General features: G+C 38.3%; 1 protein-coding gene across 1 annotated transcript in view; it reads left to right on the forward strand.

Annotated features, from left to right (window-relative positions):
- The window catches only part of VWA3B (von Willebrand factor A domain containing 3B), a 493,423-nt gene that overhangs the window by 158,035 nt on the left and 311,309 nt on the right, over positions 1-24,079 (forward strand). The window contains exon 7 of the mRNA XM_006900716.1: positions 10,278-10,388. Within this exon, the coding sequence (XP_006900778.1) occupies positions 10,278-10,388 (111 nt within the window). The remainder of the gene's footprint in view (positions 1-10,277; positions 10,389-24,079) is intronic.

A 24,079-nucleotide genomic window follows, 5' to 3' on the forward strand; every position in this document is an offset into this window, starting at 1 on the left:
TTTTCTTTCTTTTCCTTTGTGAGTTGTGCTAATGGTTTGTCGATTTTATTGACCTTTTCAAAGAACCAACTCCTAGTTTTGTTGATAGTTTTGATTGTTCGGTGTTCTATTTCACTTATTTCTGCTCTAATTTTTATAATTTTGGTTTTTTTAGAAGGTGTCGAATTTTCTTCCTGCTCTTTTTCAATTTGCTGAAGATGTTGAGTTAGAGAATCAATAGTTAATTTTTCTTGCCTTTTGATGTGTTTGCTTATTGCTATTAATTGACCTCTAATTACTGCTTTGCCTGTTTCCCAAAGGTTTTGGTAAGTGGTGTTTTCATTGTCATTTGTTTCAAGAAAATTTTTAATTTCATTTTTTATTTCTTCTAGTACCCAGGTGTGTTCAAGCAGGGAGTTGTTCAGCTTCCAAATGCATGTTTTTTCCTCCTTTATCATCCTATTATTAATTTATAATTTTGTAACATTATGGTCTGAAAAGATGCTTTGTATTATTTCTATGTTTTTGAATTTTTTGATGCTTGCCTTGTGTCCCCGAACGTGATCTATTCTGGATAATGTTCCATGTACATTGGAGAAGAAGGTATACTGTGTTTTTTGGGGGTGCATTAGCCTGTAAATATCTATGAGGCCAAGTTGGTTTATTGTATGGTTTAATTCTTCAGTACCTTTGTTGAGTTTCTTTCTGGTAGTTCTATCTTTTCTTGAGAGGGGTGTATTCAAGTCTCCAAGTATTATAGTAGTGTTGTCTATTTCCTTTTTCAATTATGTTAATGTTTGTTTTATGTAGTTTGCAGGTCTTTCATTTGGTGCATATGGTATCTCTATTGAGATTGTGTTGAATGTGAAGATTGCTTTTGGTAGGATTGTTATTTTTCATAATAGTGTGTCTTCCTATTCATGAACAGGGCACATGTCCTCATTTCTTTAGGTCTTTTGTTGTATCTCACAGAAATATTCTTTAGTTTTCTTTGTGTAGGACTTTTGTGTTTTTAGTTAGGTTTCTTCTAATTATCTCAATTTGTGGTAGGCTATTGTAAATGGTATTGGTTGAATTTTAGATATTGGTCTTGTATCCTGCCACCTTACTAAATTGGTCTAGTAGCTCTAAAAGTTTTTTTGTTGAGTCTTTGAGGTTTTCTGTGTACACTATCATATCATCTGCATATAGTGATAATTTAACCATCTCTTTGCTGATTTGGATGCCTTTTATTTCCTTGTCTTATTGCTCTAGCAAACACTTAAAATACAATACTGAATAGAAGTGGTGACAGTGGGCATACTTGTCTGGTCCTTGTTTGCAAGGAGAATGCTTTTAGTCATTCTCCATTGAAAATGATGTTGGCTCCTGGTTTTGCACATTTTTTGTAGGTTTTCATATTTATCAGAATATAGCTTTTCATTGTTGTTGTTGTTGTTGTTATATGCTGTTGAGTTGTCAGTGACCAAAACCAGCCCTAAAACCGGCTCTATGCTGTGCCAATCTTATTTTCTCTGACACACCTATCCCTATTACCCTAGTCACTGAATCAATGGATCTCATTGAGTGTCTTACTCTCTTACACTGTCCCTCCACCCTTCCAAGCATGATGTCCCTCTCCAAGGACTGATCTTTCCTTGCAACATGTCCAAAGTATGTCAGACGAAGCTTCAGAATCCTTGCCTCTAAGGAGCAGCCTGGTTTTACCCTCTCTAGGAAAAACTTGAAATCAAGTCGAGGACTGCAGCCTTCAGTATGGACTGAGCCTCAATGTCAAGAAGGCAAAGATTCTCACCACTGAACCAATTGGTAGCATCAGGATGGATGGCGAAGAGATTGAGATTGTTCACAGCTTCAGTTTGCTCGGCTCCACGGTCAACACTCTTGGCACCAGCAGCCAGGAAATTAAAAAAAACAAACTGTATTGCTATGGGAAAGTCTGCTGTTAGGGACCTCTCTAAAGTACTCAAGAGCAACAGTGTCTCTCTGGAGACTAAGGTGCACCTGATACAGGCCATGTCTTTGCAATCACTTGTTATGCATCAGAGAGTTGGACAATGACTAGGGAGGACAGAAGGAGAATTGATGCCTTTGAGTTGTGGTGCTGAAGAATAGTATTGAATGTACCATGGACTGCCAAGAAAACAAACAAACAAATTCATCCTAGAGAGGATTAAACCAAGCAGCTCCTTGGGGGCAAGGATTCTACGGCTTCGTCTGACATACTTTGGACATGTTGCAAGGAGGGATAGGTCTTTGGAGAGGGACATCATGCTTGGGAGGGTGGAGGGATGGCGCAAGAGGGGGATACCCTCTATGAGATGGATTGATTCAGTGACTGGGGTAATTGGGATGGGTGTGTCAGAGGCAGTGTGATTGGCACAGGGTAGAGCAGAGTTTAGGGCTGTTGTACATAGGGTCGCTATGAGTCGCAAATGACTCGACGGCACATAACAACAACCACAACAGGAAAAACTTGTTTGTTCTCCTAGCAGTCCATGGTATATTCAATACTTTTCTCCATCACCACCAGCACAACTCAAAGGAATCAATTGTCCTTCTATCATTGTAAGTCGTTATATAGTATTCTGATATTATAGGTTTAATTTTGTCTGGGTCTTTTGTGATGTCACCTATCATTTCTTAATTATCTGTGTCTTCTTTCCCCCACCTTGTATTGTTTGCCAGTGGCTTGTCAATTTATTAACCCCTCAAAAAACTAGTTCCTGGTCTTACTGGTGGTTTTAATTGTTTTTAGCTCTTGTCCTTATAATTTCATTTCTTCTAGAGGAAGTAAAATCAGATTGTTTCTTTTTTTCTAGTAGATGAAATTGTTATTCTAGATGATTGATTTTTCCCTTTATTCCTTTTTTTAAAGTATATGCCTATTGCTATGAATTGCCCCCTGAGGACTGCCCTAGCTGTATCCCAGAGGTTTTGGTATGTTATATTTTAATTTTTATTTGTTTCAAAGAACTATTTTATTTCATTGTTTATTTCTTCTATAACCAAATCATTTTCAGCAGTTATTTACCTTCTAGATGGGTGGGTTTGTAAGCTTTATCCTCCTGTGGTTAATTTCTAGTTTTATGACATTGTGATCTGAGTAGATACTTTGTATTATTTCAGTGTTTTTGAATTTGTTGAGGCTTGCTTTGTGTCCTAATATATGATCTGTTCTGGAGGATGCACTATGTGTACTTGAGAAGAAAGTGAATTGAGTTTTATTTGGAGGCAGTACCTTGAATACATCCACTAGGTTGAGTTGGCTCATTTTATGGTTTAGATCTTCTGCATCTTTGCTAAGATTCTTTGAGTGATAGTGGTGTGTTCAAGTCTACTACTACTGTTGTAATGCTATCTCTTTCTTCAGCTCTGTTAATTGTTGTTTTATGTATTTTTCAGGTCTATTATTTGGTGCATAAATGTTGACCAAGGTTATGTCTTCTTGATTTATTATGGTGGTTTTCATTCTGAAATCTGTCTTATCAGAGACAGGATTGCCATTCCTGTTTTTTTTTTTTTTATATTGCAGTTTGCTTGTGATATTTATATATGCATGTATTTATATCTTTTAACCATCTTTGGTCTTGAGTCTGTCTTTCTCTTGTTTTGATGATGTGTCTCTAGTAGGCAACATATTGATGGGCTTTTTTTGTGTGTGTATTTAGTCCATTCACATTAAGTGTGATTATTGTCAGGCCAGGTTTCACTCTTGCCATTTTGTCATGTTTCTTTTCCTGTTGTTTTCCCATACTATGCTCCATCCACTTTCTTTGTCATCTCTGTGTGAAGGACTTAACTTAAAATTTCTTGTAGTTTTCACAAATTCCTGAAGTTCCTTTTTTCTGTAAAGGATCTAATTTCTCCTTCATAGTTGATGGAGGGCTTTCCTGGGTATAATATCATTGGCTAGCAGTTATTTTCTTTTAACTTTCTGTATATGCCATCCCATTATCTTCTAGCTCACATGGTTTCTGCTGGGAAATTAGAGCTTAATCGAATTGCTTTTCCTTTGTAGGTGACTTTGTTTTTATCATGCTGCTTTTATTATTGTATCCTTATCTATTAATTTGGAGAATTTAACTATGATTCTAGTTTATTTTGTGTTCACTGTGCTTCTTGAATGTGGATTTCCTCTTCCTTCATAGTATCTGGAAAGTTTTCTTCTAGTACCTCTTCCACAGTTTTCTCAGTGATTTCTCTGTCCCTCTCGTATTCTGGAATTTCAATCATACATATACTGTACCTTTTGATGTCATCCCACATGATTCTAATATTTTCTTTATGTCTTCATCTCTGATTTTTCTTCTAGTTTGTTTCCGTTAAGGTTCTTGTCTTCCACCTCATTGACTCTGCTCTGTCTCTTTAGTCCTACTGTTTTTTGTCCCTGCAGCATGTTGGGCATTTCTGCTATTTCAGTCTTAATATTCTGAATTGCATTTTCATGCATTTTTGCTATTTCCGATACTGTGTTAGCTGTACCCTCCCTATCATGTGATGATTTTTTAAGTTCTTAAACCTCTTTATCTGTAGTTTCAAATATTTCTTCCATCTTTTGCATTTTCTTCTGTAGTTATGCAATTCCTCCTCATCAATGTATTTCTTCTGGTTCTCTACCTCTATGGTATTTCTTTTATTTGTGGCTTCCATTGTTTCATCCATAATTTGTACTTTCTTTCATAGCTTTTCAAATGTCTCCGTATAAACATATCTCATCTGCCTTCTTGACTCTAGGGTATTTATTGGGTTTGCAAGAGTTTCACATTTTTTGGAAAGGCCTGATTTGTTTTATTTCCACAGTGTTTGAAGCTCTGCTTTCTTGATATTATGTGAAAATTTTTGGTGTTAGACCATTTCTTTTGTGCCTATGCATGTTGTTAGTAGTTCTTATTTTTATGATGTAATTGATTAGTTGTCAGCTTAAAATTTTCAACATCTGAGGTAAGCCACTCACTCTACTGAAATTCCTTTCTAGGAAAATTTCCTTTTCCTAAAATCCTTCAGTTTCTTTCTGTTCTGCACTGGAGTCCTGCAGGAATCTCACCTTAATGTAATTCCCAATCTCAAACTCTGTTGTCCTCCTTTGTCAATGGAATGGCTGAGCAATTCCATTGGAGATCTGGTACTCTGAGCAGTTTCTATTCAGGGTGGTTTCAAGTCAACTATTTTTTTTTTTGCTGCTCAAAGTGCCGGTTGAGAAAGTCCTTCCCTGTTTGTAGCTCTCTGTCTTGAATTCTCCTATCCTGTTTGGTAACTGAGATGACCCCGCAGCCACAGAGGTAAGATACTCAACTGGAGGGCCCTCACCACAGGGAAGTTTCAGTACCCTGTCTCCCTACAAAGACTGAAAAGTACTGTCTCAGAGGAGAGGTGTCTCACTTCATGCACCTCCTCTCCTCAAGCTTAATGTTTTCTTTTGTTTCTGGAATGATGCAATATCAGGGGAAATAACTTAAGCAGTCTGTTTGCAGCAAGTGTGTGCAGTGGGTGTGTGCAGTGGAACTCTCTCTCTCTCTCTCTCTCTCTCTCTGTGTGTGTGTGTGTGTATAGTCAGCACCTCCTCTTGCAGGAAGCTGAGAAAGTTTTCCCCCTTCTTGTAGCTCTGTATCCCAAGTAGCTCATCTTATTTTCCCCCTGGGATGGCCCTGCAGCTATGTAGACAAGGCTCTCCAAAAGGATGGACCTTACTCCAGGGATGTTTCAGTCCCCAGTTTCCCCACAAGCATTCAAAAGTGCTGTCCCTGAGTAGGAACATGTCACCTGAGGGGCCTTTTCTTCTGAAGCTTAATGTCTTCCTTTGTCTCTGGAGTGGCATGAGATCAGGGACTAAGGATGATTCTTTAAAGAAATTATTTTGAGATTTCTGACAACAGGATAATAAGCTCTCTCTCACTCCACTTTCACTATAACTGAGTCAGAACTGACTCATAACTGACCCTTTAACAAATTTTTTGGAAGAAACTGCCTATCTTTATTACATGGAACAACTAGTATATTCATAATGCCTGTGTTTTGGTTAGGAGTTTAACTCCTTATCCACTAAGCCCCTGGAGCTCTAGGTTGATAAGATTCTTCTCTTTGCCCTTTTATAAGATGTATGGAGAATACATTCCCCCACCCCCCCCACCCTTATTTGACCACATATTTGAGAAGGTTGTAAGCAATTATAAAATTGAACCATGCAAGTGCTGAGAGAAAGGGCACTGCTTAGTGCAACCAGCAGCTGAACCATTTTTCAGCAGAAGTGATAGGGAATACTTGTTACCACTCAAATCAAATATCTTCCTCCATAAGACATAAACTCTATTTGCTTAAGGAGCTCTGGTGGTCTAGTGGTAAGTAGTGGTATGTTTCACTGCCAACCCAAAGGCAGAAGGTTCAAATCTACCCACTGCTCCACCAGAGAAAAATGAGCAGTCTCCTCCTGTGTGACTTCCTGCCTCTGAAAGCCCACTGGAGAGTTAGCTATGAGTCAGTTTCATTTTAACACACAGCACATAACAACAGTCACCATCACTTGGCACACTACAACAGTAACAACAGGATGCATCCTATTTAGAAACTCGGTTTCTTTTCCCTCTTGCTACCAGATAGGGCTGTGCGCTAAATTCTGGCCAATGTTAAATAATAAAAATGAGTACGGACCTCTCAGAACAGATGCTTAAAGGGGACTGATTCTGTGAGGGATGTGCTTGTTATGTGACCCTTCAAGCTTTCCATCTGCCTCTGAACGTGATCTTATGTGCTGCTTAGTGGTCTAGAAGCCATGTAGAATCATGTTGTGATTTAAGGAGGCCTGGTGACATAACTCATTGTGTGCTACACTGCTAATCAAAAGGCTATGCTATATGATGGCATAATAAGCAACATTCAGGAGCAACAATTTAGAAAAATACTATATAACATCAGAGAGTCTGGACAGCATTATACTGAGTGAACTAATTCAGTTTCATAAGGACAAATTCTGCATAAAACCATTACTATAGAAACAGAAGAATAACTAGTAAGATGTATATAAAAGTCCAAAGGGGGAAGGGGAGGCAGCAGTGGTGCTAAGAGTAGGAAGCGGGGGTGGGGGAGGGGGTTGGTATCAACACAATGGCAGCAAGTTTGAGTTTTTAAATTTAGAAGATAGGATCAACGTGTTGGGCTGCAAACAGAAAGTTTGGCAGATTTAATCCATGAGGAGGCCTGGTGGGGTAGGTCTGTAGTGTGTTGCATTGCTTTCTGAAAAGTCTCTGCACCTGTTGTGGTTCAAAACCACCAACAGCTTTGTGGAGAAAGATGACCAGTCTTCTATTAAGATTTACAGCTTTAGACACTCAGTGGAGGGTCACTGTGAGTAGAATGCACTCAATAGAAGAAAGATCAGCAGAGAGAGTTGCTGAGTGACTTTATGAGAGTGGATTTGATTTTGAGGATAGAAGGTGTGTGCGGAGATAGGGCACCAATGAAATACAAAGAGGCTGGATCTTTATCAGGGCAAAGGCTCCATCCCAGCCCTGGGTTGCTTCCTGGGCTGCCTCTTTTCCCTCCTTTTGTCTTGTCTTTGTTCTTTATGTTGTTGTTGTGTGCCATAGAGTTGGAACTGACCCATAGCTGAACTTAAAGCAGATTTTCAGAGGCAGTTAATTGCACAAGGGGCCATTACCCATCCTTATCCCACAGAGCAGTTAATGGATTCAAACTACATGCCTTTGGAATTGCAGTGCAAATTTTTACCACTAGGCCATAGAAATAAGTGTTGATATTGATTAAGCTATGTGTTTGACTGTGTGAATCACAACAAACTGTGGCTAACTCTGAGAAGAATGGGAATCCCAGAGCACTTAATTGTGCTGATAAGAAACCTATACTTGGGCAAGGAGGTAGTTGTCAGAGCAAGAAAATACTGCATGGTTCAAATTTGGGATGGGTGTATGCCAGGGATGTGTTCTATCTCCATGCTTTTTCAATCTATATGCAGAACAGATTATCCAGGAGAGTGGGCTCTATGAGGAGAAATGTGGCATCAGGATTGGAGAAAAGACCCATCAACAATCTGTGTTATGCAGATGACACAACCCTGCTTGCTGAAACTGAGGAGGACCTGAAGCACTTGCTGATGAAGGTCAAGGATTGCAGACTTCAGTATTAATTGAGGCTCAATATCAAGAAAACAAAGTTTCTCACCACTGGGCTGAATGGCAGCAGCATGATGGATGGTGAAGAGATTGAGACTGTTAGCTGCTTTAGTTTGCTTGGCTCCAGAGTCAAGACTCTTGACACAAGCAGCCAGAAAATGAAAAGACGTATTGTGATGGAAAATTCTGCTGTTATTTTGAAGAGCAATGATGTCCGTCTGGAGACTAAGGTGCGTCTGATACAGGCCATGGTCTTTGCAATTACTTACTATGCATCAGAGATCTGGACAATAACTAGGGATGATAGAAAGAGAATTGATGCCTTTGAGCTGTGGTGTTGGAGAAGAGTGTTGAATATACTATAGACTACTAAGAAAATTAACAGGTTTGTCCAAGAGAGGGTTAAACCAGGCTGCTCCTTGGAGGCAAGGATTCTGAAGCTTCGTCTGATATACTTTGGACATGTTGAAAGGAGAGACCAATCCTTGGAGAGGGACATCATGCATGGGAGGGTGGAGGGACAGCACAGGAGAGGAAGACCCTCTATGAGGTGGTTTGATTCAGTGATGGAGGTAATCGAGGTAGCTGTTTTGGAAACAGTGAGATTGGCACAAGATCGTGCAGGGTTTAGGGCTGTGGTACATAGGGTTTTTATGAGTCTCATATGACTTGATGGCACACAACAACAACACGAACACCAACACCCTTAACTGAGACAACACAAAACTTAAAAACTCATTTCCATTGAGTCAGAACTAACTTGTAACTGACACTCTAGTGGGTTTTTGAAATTGTAAATCACGTGGAAGGAGATTGTACATCTTTCTCCCATAGAGACACTGGTGTATTTTAATTTCCAGATGTGTCATATTTGGTTTAGCAGTACTACTCTACAAGCTGTACCACCAGAGCTCCGTCAGTGGAGACAACAAATGTCCAGAATTGGTCCAGAATAATAATTATTACTTGAGGAGAAAAATAGGACCTGTGGAGGTTTCCTTTCATACTCTACTGAGTTATCCCACCATGTTCAATCTGTATGCTGAGCAAGTCTCTCAAGAAGATGGATTTTATGAAGAAGAATGGCATCAGAATTGGGGGAAAACTCATTAACAACCTGCTACATGTGAATGAAAAACTCTTGTTTGCCGAAAGCAAGGAAGAATTGAAATGCTTGGAAGACAACTGCTGCCTTCAATATAGATTACATCTCAACATCATGAAAACAAAATGTCTCATCACTGGCCCAATAAACACCATCATGATAGATGGAGAACATGCTGAAATTGCCAGCAGTTTGTCTTGAATCTATAGTCAAAACCTGTGGTACCAGCTGTCAAGTGATAAAAGGTGTGTTGCATTGAGAAAATCTGCCATCAAGGACTTCTCCAAGGTGCTCAGGAGCAACAATGTCACTTTAAAGACTAAGGTGCATCTTTTCAATTTCTTGCTGTGCTTCTGAAAGTTGGATCAATGCCTTTGAATTGTGGTGTTGGTGAAGAGTACTGAATATTTCATGAACTGTCAAAGAGTAAATAAATATATCTTGGAGAAAGTGCAACCAGGAGGTTGTGAAATTTCATCATACATGCTTTGGGCATGTTGTCCAGAGGGGCCAGTCCTTACAAGAAGATGGCATGCTAGGAAAGGTGGAGGGTCAGAAAAAGAAAGGAAGACACTCAACACAATGTAACAATGTAACAATGGACTTGAATATGTCAGAGATGGTGAGGATGGGGCGGAATAGGGCAGAATCCGTTGTTCTGATCACAGGATTGCTATGAGCCATAGATGATTTAGCAGCACCTAATAACAACATAGTGGTGACTTTGACTTTCATGTAATACCTCTTTATCTTATTTCTTTATCTTTATTTTTTATAAATAATTTATCCTAAAATATTCTGGCTGCTATAAATACTATATACATATAGCTATAAATACTATATACATATATATCTATATCTACCAGTATTTAGTGTCACTTGAAGTGTATATTTATGATTTCCTGTGGTGACAGTATTTCCTAGACTCTTGAGCTCTGATTCTAGAAAGAAATTAGAGAGGGAAGTAGGTTGGGTGTTCAACAATGTAGACAGCTGGTGAGGCTCTGTCAGTGTACCAGGCCTGAGACGTCAAGGCATGTTGCTCATGTGTGTATCTCTCTTCCCAGGAGCCGGGGTCAGAGAGGATGTGTTCCTCATTTGGAAGGAGATGGAAGAAGCAGACAGCACGCTGGCCCAGCTCCGGAGGCTGGTGTCCTATGAAGATGAAGTTGTATGCGGTTGGTGTTGTTTATAGTTATTACTGTGAAAGAGTCACATACAGTATCAGTTGGGGGTAGAAGGTTTTTCCATGTTCATTACCAAGGAGATCTCTTTACTTCCACAAAGGAGCTGCTGTGGAGAGCTTCCAGAGTCAGGTGATTTGTAAGAGAGAGAAAGTGGGTGAGTGTGTGTGTGTGTGTGAAAAAAATCAGAACTCATTTAGACTTGGCTCTTGTGTACAGAGTAAGTAGAATCTAAAGTACCTGTGGCACACAGACGTCTGACATCTTTACCTTTTATTTAAGAACATCACTTTTCTTTGACCATGACCTCACTGTAAGAGGGAAGTGGGGAGCATAGGCAAGGAAGGAATTCGGAATGTTTGTGGTTTTCTTTTAAGGGATATGGTAAGTATGAGTTCATATTACTAATATTAAAAAAAGAAATCATTAAAATCCAGTTGCTATTCCTAGTCTTAGCTTAGAGATCTTTCATGAGAGCTATATTTAGTGAGCACTTATGTGCAAGACCTAGGCCCAATTAATCCTCACATTTGTGAGGCAGATTCTATTACTCCTCTTTGATAGGTGAGAAAATAAGGAACTGAAGGTTTAAATAAGTTGTCTTTGCCAGACAATTAGAAAATGTGAAAACTGATTTTGAACCCAAAATGTATACCAGAAACTTTTCTGCTCTGTTGATCTCAACTTTTTCATCTTTTGATTACTCTACACTCATTGTTAACCTACACTCATTGTTTCAATTTTGATTCTTGGCAACCCTCTGTTGCATTTCTGAAACTGCCATATTCCTCTCCAGGAGCAGCTACTGTATTTTAACTACCAAACTTTTCATTAGTGTATCAGCACATGACACAATATTCTACCAGAGCTCCTCCTTATTTACTAATTATCAACTATCTTATCCTAAAAAACAAAAGTGATTTCCTGGTATTTTATGAGCTTCCACCCTTTTTTGCTCTTTTTTTAAGGTGTGTGTGTTTTTCTTTTTAACTAAAGCATTTGTCCTAACAAACATGTAAGTTTTGGAATGAATAGGAAGTCATTGTAAATCTCATCTCCATCACTTCAATTATTTTGAGTTAATATTTTTAAACTTTTGTTTATTCTTCTATAAAATAGAAAATAGTAGAATGATACTAAATAGTAGAATGATACTAAAATTACAGATTATAAGGATTACATTTAAAAAAATGCTATATATATAGGGAGATCTGTCTGAAGCGTTTACAGGGAGTTATACACTACAACCAGTGCCTGGTTAGGAAAAAGCTAGCCAGTCTCCCATGCAATTTACAGCTGTGAAAAACTTGCTGGAGGGTCAGCTATAAGTTGATTTCAACTTGATAGCAATAAGAAAATGACATAGTTATATATTACATGGTATACTAAGTATATGTGTGAATTCTTGGATTGTATTTGGTGCCACCGGGTTGAATACAACTCATAGCAACCCTATGAACAACAGCTCTGAACCTTGCCCTATCCTACACAATCCTCATGATCTCTGATAGGCCCATTTTATGGTCACTTTGTTGGCTATGGCCATCTTGTTGAGGGTCTTCTTGTTGACTGTCCACCTTTCCCAGCATGATGTCTTTTTCCAAGGACTTGCCCCTCCTGACAGCATGTCCAAATTAAGTCAGATGAAACTTCACCATACTTGACTCTACTTGACTCTAAGAAATAGTCTGTTTCTCTTCCTCCCGAGAGAAATTTGTTTGTTCTTTTTGCAGTCTATAAGATGTTCAGTACGCTTCTCCCACAACACAATTCAAAGGCATCAATTCTACTCTTGTTACTCATTTCCAACTATCAGATGCATAGACAGACGCACCTTAGTTTTTCAGAGGACATCATTGCTCTTTGGCACTTTGGAAAGATCCTTGAAAACAGATTTTGCCTAATGCAGCACATATTTTTATTTATAAATTTTTTTTAAAAAATTGGTTTATTTTAAAAGTTCTTATATATTATTTTTCACACTGCATCTTTCCCATTTCCTTCACCATCACCCCCTCTACCCATCAAATTATGCAAGCCTATGATTGACCACCCTGCACCCCCCAACCATCCTCACAACCCTCTGTTCCCCTCTCCGGGGATCCTCATACTCATTCTACAAGAATAGTTTTATACAGTATTTGTCCTTAAGAGACTCAGTTCCCTCAGAATAATGCTCTCTAGTCCCTCCCAAGTTAGTGATTTACAAAATCATTGCTCTTGTATGGTGCATAGTATTCCATTGTGTGAATGTACCATAGTTTCTCAATCCCTTCTATTTGGTTGGACATTTGGGCTGTTCTTATGATGGTGAATAATGTGCCTATGAACATTGGTGTACAAGTCTCTATTTGTGCCTCAGTTCTCATTCTCTCTGGATATATTCCAAGCAGTGGAAATTCTTATGGAATTTCTGTGTTCAGCTTTCTGAGGAAATGCCAAACTGCCTTCCACAATGGTTGTACCATTTTACAATCCTACCAAAAATGTGTAAGAGTTCCTATCTTGCTATATCCTCTCCAGCATTTATTACTTGCTGCCACTGCTATTGGGTGAGATGGTATTTCGTTGTGTTTTGATTTGCATTTCTCTTATTGTCAGTGATTTTGAGCATTTTCTCGCGAGTCTGTTGGCTATCTGAATGTCCTCTGTGAAAAGTATTTTCATGTCTCTTGCCCACTTTGTAATTTTATTATCAGTCTTTTTCTTCTGGAGGCCCAAGAGGATACTGTAAACTTTTCTTATGTTACCCATGTCTGAGATAGTACTGCCAAATGTTTGTTCCCAGTCAGTTGGTTTTCTTTTCATTGTGCTGGGAAAAGTTTTCCATAAGCAAAGAAATTTAGTCTTTAGGAAGTCCCACTCATAATTTTATCCTCTTCATATTATGCATTTCTGGCTGTATTTGTAAATCTCTTTATACTGTAGACTAGGCCTTCTAAGCTTGATCCCAGTTTGTCTCTTATGAACATTATGGTTTTGGGCTTTACACCCAGGTCTCTGATCCATCTTGAGTTGATGTTTGTGTGTGGTGTGAGATGTGTTGTCATTTTCACAATATGAGTCTTCCTATCCATGAACAGGGTACATTTTTACATTACTTTAGGTCTTTACTTGTGTTTTGCAAAAATATTCTTTAGTTTTCTTTGTATAGGTCTTTTGTGTTTCTAGTTAGGTTCACTCCCCAGTATCTGAATTTGTGCTTGGCTGTTGTAAATTGTGTTTCCTTCTTGGTTTCTTCCTCTGAGTTCTATTTGCTACTGTAGAGGAATCTCACTGATTTATGGATATTGATCTTGTATCCTGTCTCTCTACTAAATTGGTCTTTTAGCTCTAAGAGCTGTTTTGTTGTTGTTGTTGAGTCCTTGGGGTTTCCTGTGTACACTATCAAATCATCTGCATATAGCAGTAGTTTAACCATCTCTTTGCCAATCAGGATGCCTTATAAAAGGCATCCTTCTTTTCTAATATTGCCCTAGCAAGTACTTCCAATACAATGTTGAATAGAAGTGGTGACAGTGGGCATTCTTGTCTGGTCCCTGTTTGCAAAGAAAATGCTTTTACTTTTCACTATTGAGGAAATTCCTTTATTCCAATTTTGCTGAGTGTCTCAATCAGGAGCAGGAGTTGGATTTTGTCTAATGCCTTTTTGGCATCAATGACTAGGATCATATGGTTCTTGTTATTTGCTTTGTTAATGTAGTTAATTATCTTGATTGTTTTTCTGATGTTGAATCATCCTTGCATACCTGTTATGAATCCTACTTGGTCATGGTGAATTATTTTTTTGATATGCTTTTGGATTCTATTGGTTAGGACTTTAATTTTTAAGGATTTTGTGTATATGTTCATGAGAGACATTTGTCTGTAGTTTTCTCTTTTGGTAATATTTTTGCCTCATTTTGGTATTAGGGTCTTGCTTGCTTCCTAGAATGTCTCTGGGAGTGTTCTTTCTTCTTTTATTTTTTGAAATAACTTATGTAGAATTGGGAATATTTGGTAGAATTCAACTGTGAAGCCATCTGGCCTAGGATTTTTTTTTGTGGGGGAGTCTTTTTATGACCTACTCATTTCTTCTTTTGTGATGAGTCTGTTTAAGTGTTCTATATCTGACTGTGTCAAACTGGGTAGGGCATGAGTTTTAAGAAATTTCCTCTAAGTTTTCAAATTTATTAGAGTATAGCTTTTCATAGTATCCCAATATTATGATTTAATTTCATATGGTTATGTTATGATGCCACCTCTATAATTTCTTAATTGAGTTATCTCTGTCTTCTCTTTTTTTCCCTTTTATTAAGTTTGCCAGTGGTTTGTTAATTTTATTGATCCTTTAAAAAAACAAGCTCCTGATATTATTGATGATTTCAATTGTTTTTCAGTTCTCTATCTTGTTTATTTTAGCTTTTGTCTTTCTTTAGAATTTCCTTTCTTTTTTATTTTTTAAAATTTTTTATTAATAATTTTAATGAAAATTTAGACACTTTGGATTTCCATTCATTCATGTTGCACTTTTCTCCCTGCCCAACCTTCCCCTCAGTTCACTCTTCTCTTTGAAAAGTAAAAAAAATATATTTCATTGTTATACAATCTCTACCCCGCAAGTCCGCTCCTCTCTGCAGCTTTTGTTCTGGACTCATGTCACAACAATAATACCTAATCACATATCCCGTTTAAACAGTTCTCTCCCTCATCTGTTTCAATGCCGTATACATAATTTATCCCATCTTTCTCAGTCTCTCCCCAACCCCAATGTCAGTCCCATTTTACAACAGTGGTGCTATGCAGTATTTGTCCTTTTGTGACTGAGATATTTCACTCAGCATAATGTCCTCCAGGGTCATCCACTTTGAATAATATTTCATGAGTTCCTTGTTTTCAAATGCTGCATAGTATTCCATTGTGTGAATATACCAGAGCTTCTCTATCCATTCATTTATTGATAGGCACTTGGGTTGTTTCCAGCTCTTTGCTATTGCGTACAAGGCTGCAATAAACATGGATGTGCATATATCTGCTTGGATAGCAGTTATGGTTTCTTGGGGTTATATTCCTAGTAGTGGAATTGCTAGGTCAAATGGTATTTCTATTTGCAACTTTTTGAGAAAGCTCCATACTGCTTTCCCTAGTGGTTGCACCATTTTACACTTCCATGAACATTAAATAAGGGTTCCAGTTTCTCCACAACCTCGCAAGCATTTTTTGTTTGCTGTTCTGTTAATTTTGCTATTCTTACTAGGGCGAGATGATATCTCATAGTTGTTTTGAAATTTCCTTTCTTCTAGAGGTTGTTGGGTTAGATTTTTGTTCTTTTTCTGGTTGATGAAAGTGTTGAATTAGATCATTGGGTTTGTTTGGGTTTTTTTTTTCTTTCTTCTTTTTCTATGTTTGAGTCTATTGTTATGAACTTCCCCTTGAGGACTGCCTTACTTGCATCCCAGAGTTTTGAAACATTGTATTTTCATTTACTTTTAGGAAACTTTTTATTTCATTCTTTATTTCTTTTATTATCCAATCATGTTCCACCAGAGAGTTAGTTATCTTCCACATGAGTGGTTTTGTAAGCTTTACCATCCTGTGGTTAGTTTCTAGTTTTGTGGCATTGTGGACTGAGAAGATACTTTCTATCATTTAAATGCTTTTTAATTTGTGGTGGCTTGCTGGAGAATGTACCATGTGCACTTGAGAAGAAAGTGAATTGAGTTTTAGTTTGGTACATTGCTTGAACTACATTGACAAGGTCAAGGTGGCTGACTGTGTAGTTTAGCTCTTTTGTATCTTTGTTAAATTTCTTTTGAGTTCACTTATCCTTTGGTGAGAGTGGTGTGCAGGAAGGTATCCACTTCCAAAATAGCTTGCCTCTAGAAACCTTATAAACCTGGAGAAAGGATGAAAGTTTATACATATGCTTTTTTTAATAGGGTCGTTATGAGTCGCCTACGATGCGACAGCACTTAACAACAACAGCAATAGCATAGAGAGAGATCAGTTGGTCTAGTGGACAGAAACTGATGCTCCCAAGCCAAAGGTGGATGACTTTAATCCATGGCCCTCAGGCCTGTTTTAAATTTTTTTTGCTCAAACGTTCTTGTAGGTTGTATAGCCCTTGTTGGTCCATTTGCTGTACAGTTGTAACTCGTTGCTGTGAAGCTGAACACTGTGACACTGATGTATCAAATGTGATAATGGTTACCCATGGTGGACAGTGTTTAGTGGAGCTCCCCAATAAAAACAAGCTTGGAAGCAGAAGTGACATCCACTTAGAAATAGTTTTCCTCTGGAAACCCTGTGAACCTGGAGAAAGGACGAAAGTCATGCAAGTGTTGAGGACTTTCATTCATAGGGTGCTATGAGTCGGCTATGATTCAACAGCACTTAAGAACATCAACAACCACTACTGTGGTGCTGTCTATTTCTTTCTTCAGTTCTTTTAACCAGATGTTTTATGTATTTCCAGGTCTATCATTTGCTGCACAGATGTTGAGTACTGTTATTTCTTCCTGATCTACTGTGCCTTATTCATTATATAGTGCCCTTCCTTATCTTTTATGGTGTTTTTCATACTGAGACTAGTATTACCACTCCTGCTTTATTTGTTTGTTTTTTTTTTTGTGGATGCCATTTGCTCTTGGTTTATTTCTTTCCAGCCTTTGAGTTTGAATCTGTGTTTCTCTTTGCTTCTTGGATGTGTCTCTTGTAGACAACATATTTATGGGCTTGCTTTTTTTATCCATTCTGATACTATTTTTCTCTCAACTGATGTATTTAGTCCATTCACGTTAAGTGTGAGTATTGACAAGCTAGGTTTTATCATTGCCATTTTGCTGTTTCTTTTGCTGTTGTTTCTTATTGCTATGATCCATGTATATTTGGTCCTATTTTCACAAATTTTTAAACTTTTTTCTTGTCTGCAAAGGTTGTGATTTCTCCTTTTTTGGTGGAGAGTTTGCTGGGCATAGGATTCTTGGTTGGCAGTTGTTTTTTTTCAACTTTCTGTATAGGCCATCCCATTTTCTTCTTGCTTACATGGTTTCTGCTGAAAATCAGGAATTAATCTAATTGCTTTTCCTTTGTAGGCGACTCTTGGTTTTTCTCATGCTGCTTTCAGTATTCTATCCTTATCTTTTATTTTTGAGACTTTAACTATTATATATCTTGATGTTTTGCTTTTTGGGTCTAGTCTATTGGATATTCCCCACGCTTCCTCCATGGAGATTTCCTCATTCTTCATAATAGCTGGGGAGGTTTTTTTAGTACCTCTTCCACAATTTTCTCAGTGATTTCCCTATTCCTCTCATATTTTGGAATTCCAATCATATGTATGTATGTTATTCCTTTCAATGTCATCCTACTTGTTTGTAATGGCTTCTTCGTTTTCTTCATGTGTCATTTCTGATTTTTCTTCTAGTATGTTTTTGTTGAGGTTCTTGACTTCCAACTCACTGATTGCTCCATCTCTTTTGTTCTTCTTTTTTGTATTTCATGCATGTTGGACACTTCTGCCATTTCAGTCTTAATGTTCTGGGTTGCATTTTCACGCCTTTCTATTATTTCTAGTACTATGTTGACAGTATCCTCTCTTATCTTGTGATGATTTTTTAAGTTCTCTTACCTCTTTATAGTTTCAATTATTTCTTTCATATTTTTGTTGCATTTTCTTCTGAATTTGTGAAAGTTTATTCTCATCAATACATTTCTTATAGCTCTGTGTCTCTGGAACATTTGCTTTCTTAGTATTTCCTATTTGTTTCTTTAATCATTTGCACTTTCTTCTGTAGCTGTTCAAATAACTCTTCATCAATATATTTTTTTCTGGTTCTCTGCTTCTAGGTTATTCCCTTTATTTTTGGCTTCCATAATTTATAATTTAATTCAGAGCTGTGTGAGTGTTTCCATATGAACATATATAATCTGCCTTCTTGACTCTGGGTCAAGACGATAAGGTATCTAACATTCTCTGCCTGCTTTGGAGAAGGCTTAATTTGTTTTTTTTCACAATGTTTGAAGCTGCCTGCTGGTTTCTTGATATTATGTGAGGGGTTTTTTTGGTAAGTGTCAGGTCACTTCTATTACATCTGTGAAAGCTGTTGTTGGTTCTTATCTTTATATTACTAGTTAGTTGCCATGTTAAAATGCTCAATCTATGGGGTGAGCTATTCATTCTATTGTAAGTCCTTTCAATGAAAATTTGCGTTTCCTGAAGTCCTTGAGGTTCTGTTCTGCCCTGTAGCCGTGTATGGATCTCACCTTGATGAAATATCCTGGCACCAACTCTGTAGACCTCCTTCATGTATGAAGTGTCTGAGTAGTGTAAGACCAGACGCTCTCCTCAAGCAGTTTCTCATGCAGCTTTTCTCCTGGAGCTTAATGTCTTTCTTTGCCTCTGGAGTGGCATGAGATTAGAGATCAGGGCTGTCAGCACAAACAACTTGCATGCAGAGGCTCTCAATTCAGCCCTCTCTTTCTTGCAGAGAGCTAAGAAACTTCTTTCCTCTGATTGAATTCTGTATACTAAAGTCTCTTGTCCTGTTTGGACCCTGGGATGGCCCCACAGCCAGGGAGGCAAGGACCCCCAGATGGAGGGTCCTATAACCTAAGGACACCTCAGTCCAGTCTCCCCACAAGCAATGGAGAGTGCTCACTCTTGTCACAGAACCTTGCTTTTCTCACTTTTTCTCCTGAAGCTTAGTGTCCTCTTTTGTCTCTTGTATGGTGTTAGATCAGGACCACCAGCAGCTTAGGTAGTTTGTATGCAGAGGCTCTCAGGTCAGCCCTCTGTCTTGTGAGCTAAGAAAATTCTTTCCTGTGCTTGAAGTTCTGTATACTAAAGTATCTTATTTTATTTGGCCCCTGGGATGGCCCCATAGCTGGGAAGGCAATAACCCCCAGATGGAGGAAACTATAACCCCAGGGACACCTCAGTCTAGACTCCCCATAAGCAATGGAGAGTTCTCACTCTTGGCATAGAACCTCCCCTACCCTTACCTTTTCTCCTGCAGCTTAGTGTCTAATAGGTGTTACTTTTATCTCCATTTAAAATGCTTAAACTTGCCCTTCCAAATAGATAATAAATATTAAGGGTGGGATTTAAAAAAAAATAGTCCATCAGTAAAAGTCCTGATGTCTGTCTCCCACCCTCAGACATTTCAAATTTACTGCTTTTGGGTTTGAACTGAGAATTGTAATTTTTTTTCAAAGCTCATAACTTATTCTAGTGTGCAGCAAATTAACCTTTGCTTTATTCTGTAATGTCTCTAAAGAGTCTTTCTGTAATTCAGAGGTTTCAGTGTGGAGGGTGGAGAACATAGAGCTAGTTGGGAAGAAGGGACTGGATGAAGTTGTTATGAGAAATGAATAAAAATACTGAATAAAAAAACAGTGAGGGTTGTGGGGGAGAAAGAGAAAAAGAACAAAGAATAGAAAACTGCAAAAAGAGTGTGGGAGCATGGAGATGGCTGTATCTGACTTCTAGTAATTCCACAAAGTGGAGCAGTGCCCATTAGCAACATCCACAGTGTAAAACCACTTCCTATAAGGTTAGACATGGTCTCATGCTTCTATACCTACTTCTGTTACTAACACCAATTTTAGTGCTCTACTGGATTCTAAATGAATTGTAATTACCATATAGATTTCACAGAACCATCCTTAAAATCATGGAGTTTATTGGAAACTTGACAGTTTACAATTCACATTGGTGGCAGAATACAATTCCTCAGTTGTTGTTGTTGCTATGTGCCATTGAATTGCCTGTGACTCACAGCAACCCTACAATGGCTCTGAACCCTGCCCTATTCTGAGACAATTTCATTTTCTCTGACACATTACCCCCATTATCCCTGTTACTGAGTCAATCCATCTCATCCATAGTCTTCCTGTCTTGCACTGTCCTTTCCCCCTTCTAAGCATGCTGTCTTTTTCTAAGGAGTGGTTCCTCTTGACAGCATGCCCAGAGTATGTGAGACAGAGCTTCAAAATCAGTATACACAACTTAATCAAGTGTGTTTGCTGGCCTTTTGACTTTCAGCCTCACGGCTTAGGTCATTACTAAGTTCTTTTAGTACTGCCAATTATGGTGTCTCTCTCACACCTCTAGCAAGCTTGGGTGAAGGCCTCTGGCTTTGGCTTGGAAGCAGTCCCAAGTCAGGTCTGTCTCATGTCAATCTCTGGCTCTCTGTAGAGGCTTCTGCTACTGTCATGTAGGTGTTGGCCTGATTGGTACAAGAATCTCTGACTGAAGGATGAGTGCTGAACTCCCTGCTTCCTCTTCCTAGCTGGTATTGAGATTCCCAAATTTCTCCTGCTGAACTTGTTCAGACTTGCCAATCTCCTTGTAGATAGACTAATGCACACTATTTACATTTTTCTTTCCCAGTCATGTGGCAAAGGCAAAATCAAAGAATAGGAAAGTAATTTTGAACAATAATCCTTTGACACTACAAAAACAAATCAACATCAATAATAACAGTAAATGAAAACAGACTGCCAATGAAAAGTATAATGTGTTGGTTTGTATAAAAAGACATTACTCAGCCATGTAATACCTTTTCCAAACTTCCTTAAATATAAAGATAGATGTAGACTAAAGTAAAGGAATGGTAAAAGATAGGCTGTAATAACACAGCAAAAAAATAAGCTGGGATCACTACATTAATATTGTTGTTGTTGTTGTTGTTATGTGCCGTCAAGTCATTTGCGACGCATAGCGACCCTATGTACAACAGCCCTAAACCCAGCTCTATCCTGTGCCAATCTCATTGCCTCTGACACACCCATCCCGATTACCCCAGTCACTGAATCAGTCCACCTCATAGAGGGTCTTCCCCTCCTGTGCTGTCCCTCTACTCTACCCAGCATGATGTCCCTCTCTAAAGACCTGTCTCTCCTTACAACATGTCCAAAGTATGTCAGACGAAGCCCCAGAATCCTTGCCTCCAAGGAGCAGCCTGGTTTAATCCTCTCTAGGATGAATCTGTTTGTTTTCCTGGCAGTCCATGGTACATTCAATATTCTTCTCCAGTACCACAGCTCAAAGGCATCAATTCTCCTTCTATCCTCCCTAGTCGTTGTCCAACTCTCTGATACCTAACAAGTGATTGCAAAAACCATGGCCTGTATCAGGCAGACCTTAGTCTCCAGAGAGACACGGTTGCTCTTGAATACTTTAGAGAGGTCCCTAACCGCAGACTTTCCCATCGCAATACATTTTTTTATTTCCTGGCTACTGGTGCCAAGAGTGTTGACTGTGGAGCCGAGCAAACTGAAGCTGTGAATAATCTCAATCTCTTCTCCATCCATCCTGATGCTACTGATTGGTCCAGTGGTGAGAATTTTTGTCTTCTTGACATTGAGCCTCAGTCCATATTGAAGGCTGCAGTCCTTGACCCTCTGCAGTAAGTGCATGAGGTCCTCCTCAGTTTCAGCAAGCAAGGTTGTGTCATCTGCATAATGCCGATTGTTGATAGGTCGTCCACCAATCCTAATGCCACGCCTCTCCTCATAGAGCCCAGCCTCTCAGATAATCTGCTCTGCATACAGGTTGAAAAGGTATGGAGATAGGACACATCCCTAACGTACACCCTTCCCAATTTTGAACCATGCATTGTTGCCCTGCTCTGTTCTGACGACTGCCTCTTGGTCCAAGTATAGGTTTCACATTAGCACAATTAAATGTTCTGGGATTCCCATTCTTCTCAGAGTCAGCAACAGTTTGTTATGATCCATGCAGTCAAATGCCTTTCCATAATCAATGAAACACAGATAGACATTCTTCTGGTATTCTCTGCTTTCAGCTGTTTCAGAACAAAGGATACACTCAGTGAAGGAATGAAGGAAATCACTCAATGAAGAGGACACATTTTAAACCTGTATGCACTAACTAGTGAAGCAAACATAATTGCAAGAAAAATATAAATTCATAATTATACTCAGAGACTTCATTGACACTAAATAATTGATAGAACAATTACACAGAAAATCTATAAGGGTATAGATAATCTGAAGAATATTATCAAACAATACACTTCCTAAACAACATGCCTCCAGAAACTATAAACTTTGAAAAATATCGAGAGTTGTAGAGGGGCTTCAGGCCTCTTGTTCATAGGGTCACTAAGAGTCCTGCTTGAATCAAAGACAATAAAAAACAACAACAACCAAAAAAGAACAGATATGTCTTAGAGAAAGTTCAGTCACAGTGCTTCTTAGAGGCAAGGATGACAAAGCTTTGTTTTACATATTTTTGGCATTAATAATATTTTCCATAATAATAATATATTTCCTAATAATGGAAAGGTGGAGGGTCACTGAAAGAGAAGAAGACTTTCAACCAAATGGATTGACACAGTGATTCTGCTGCAAAAGGCTCAAATATGTTAGAAATGATGAGATGGTTCAGATCTGTTGTTCATAGGGTTGCTATGAGTTATACTCAACTGGATGGCACCTAACAACAGTCAATGTTGTGCTACATTTTGAAGTTATCTTAAGTAAGATTTTAATTTTATGTGACATTAATGATATTTTTCATTAATTTCTGCATTCTGTTGGGTCATTTTGGGAATGGGCACAAATATACATCTCTTCCATATCCAGCGTTTCACATACTTCTTGAAACTTTTCCTAACATGGCATCTTTTTCCAAGGACTGGCCCTTTTTGACAGCATGCCCAAAGTATGGGAGATGAAGTTTCACCATCCTTAACTCTAAGGAGCGCCATGATTGCATGTCATCTAAGACTTGTTTATTCTTTTAGCAATCTAGTGGATATTCAGTACTTTTCTTCAAAACCACAACTCAAAGGGATAAAATTATTTTTATGTCATCATTATTTATAATTCAACTTTCAAATGCAAAAGAAGTAACTGAAAAGACAATGTCACTTTAGTCTTTAAACTGACATCCTTGCTTTTTATAACTTTGGGGAGCTCCCTGACAGCACATTTTACCAGTGCAGCTTATCTTTTGATTTCTTGACTGTTGTTGCCCTGAGTGCCGGTTGTTAATCTAGGTAAAATAAAATAATTAACAACTTGGATCTTTTCTCCATCTAGCATAATGCTAGCTTTTTGGTTTGTTTTTTTTTTTAAATATTGAAATGTAATCCATATTGAAGGTGTAGTCTTTGATCTTCTTTAGTAACTGCTTTAAGTCCTCTTCACTCTCAGTAAGCAAGATTGTGTCACCTGCATAACACAGGTTGTTGATGAGGCTTCCTCCAATCATGATGCCAAATTCTTCTTCATAGAGTCCAGCTGCTTGGATGATTTGCTCAGTACACAGATTGAATGGATGTGGAGAAAGAATACAACCTTGATGCACACCATTCCTGATTTTAAGTCATCCATTGTTACCTTGTTTTTGGTCAATACCTTCTTGGTCTAGGTATAGCTTTTGCTTGAGCATGATTAAGTGTTCTAGAATTCCCATTTTTCTCAATGTTATTAATAATTTGTTATGATTTACACAGCCAAATATAAACATCTTTCTGGTAATTTCTGATCCCAGTCAAGATCCATCTTACAGCAGTAGTTATATCCCTTGTTTAATGGCTTCTTCCAGTTTGGATTTCTGGAACTTGTCAATGTATTGTGCTAGTCCTTTGTTTTTCAATGCAGCATAGTATTCCATTGTGCGAATATACCACAGCTTCTCTACCCATTCGTTTGTTGATGGGCATTTAGGTTGT

Source organism: Elephantulus edwardii, unplaced genomic scaffold (genome assembly GCF_000299155.1).
Source record: "Elephantulus edwardii isolate Elephantulus edwardi_28Jun2011 unplaced genomic scaffold, EleEdw1.0 scaffold00291, whole genome shotgun sequence".
NCBI lineage: Eukaryota > Metazoa > Chordata > Mammalia > Macroscelidea > Macroscelididae > Elephantulus > Elephantulus edwardii.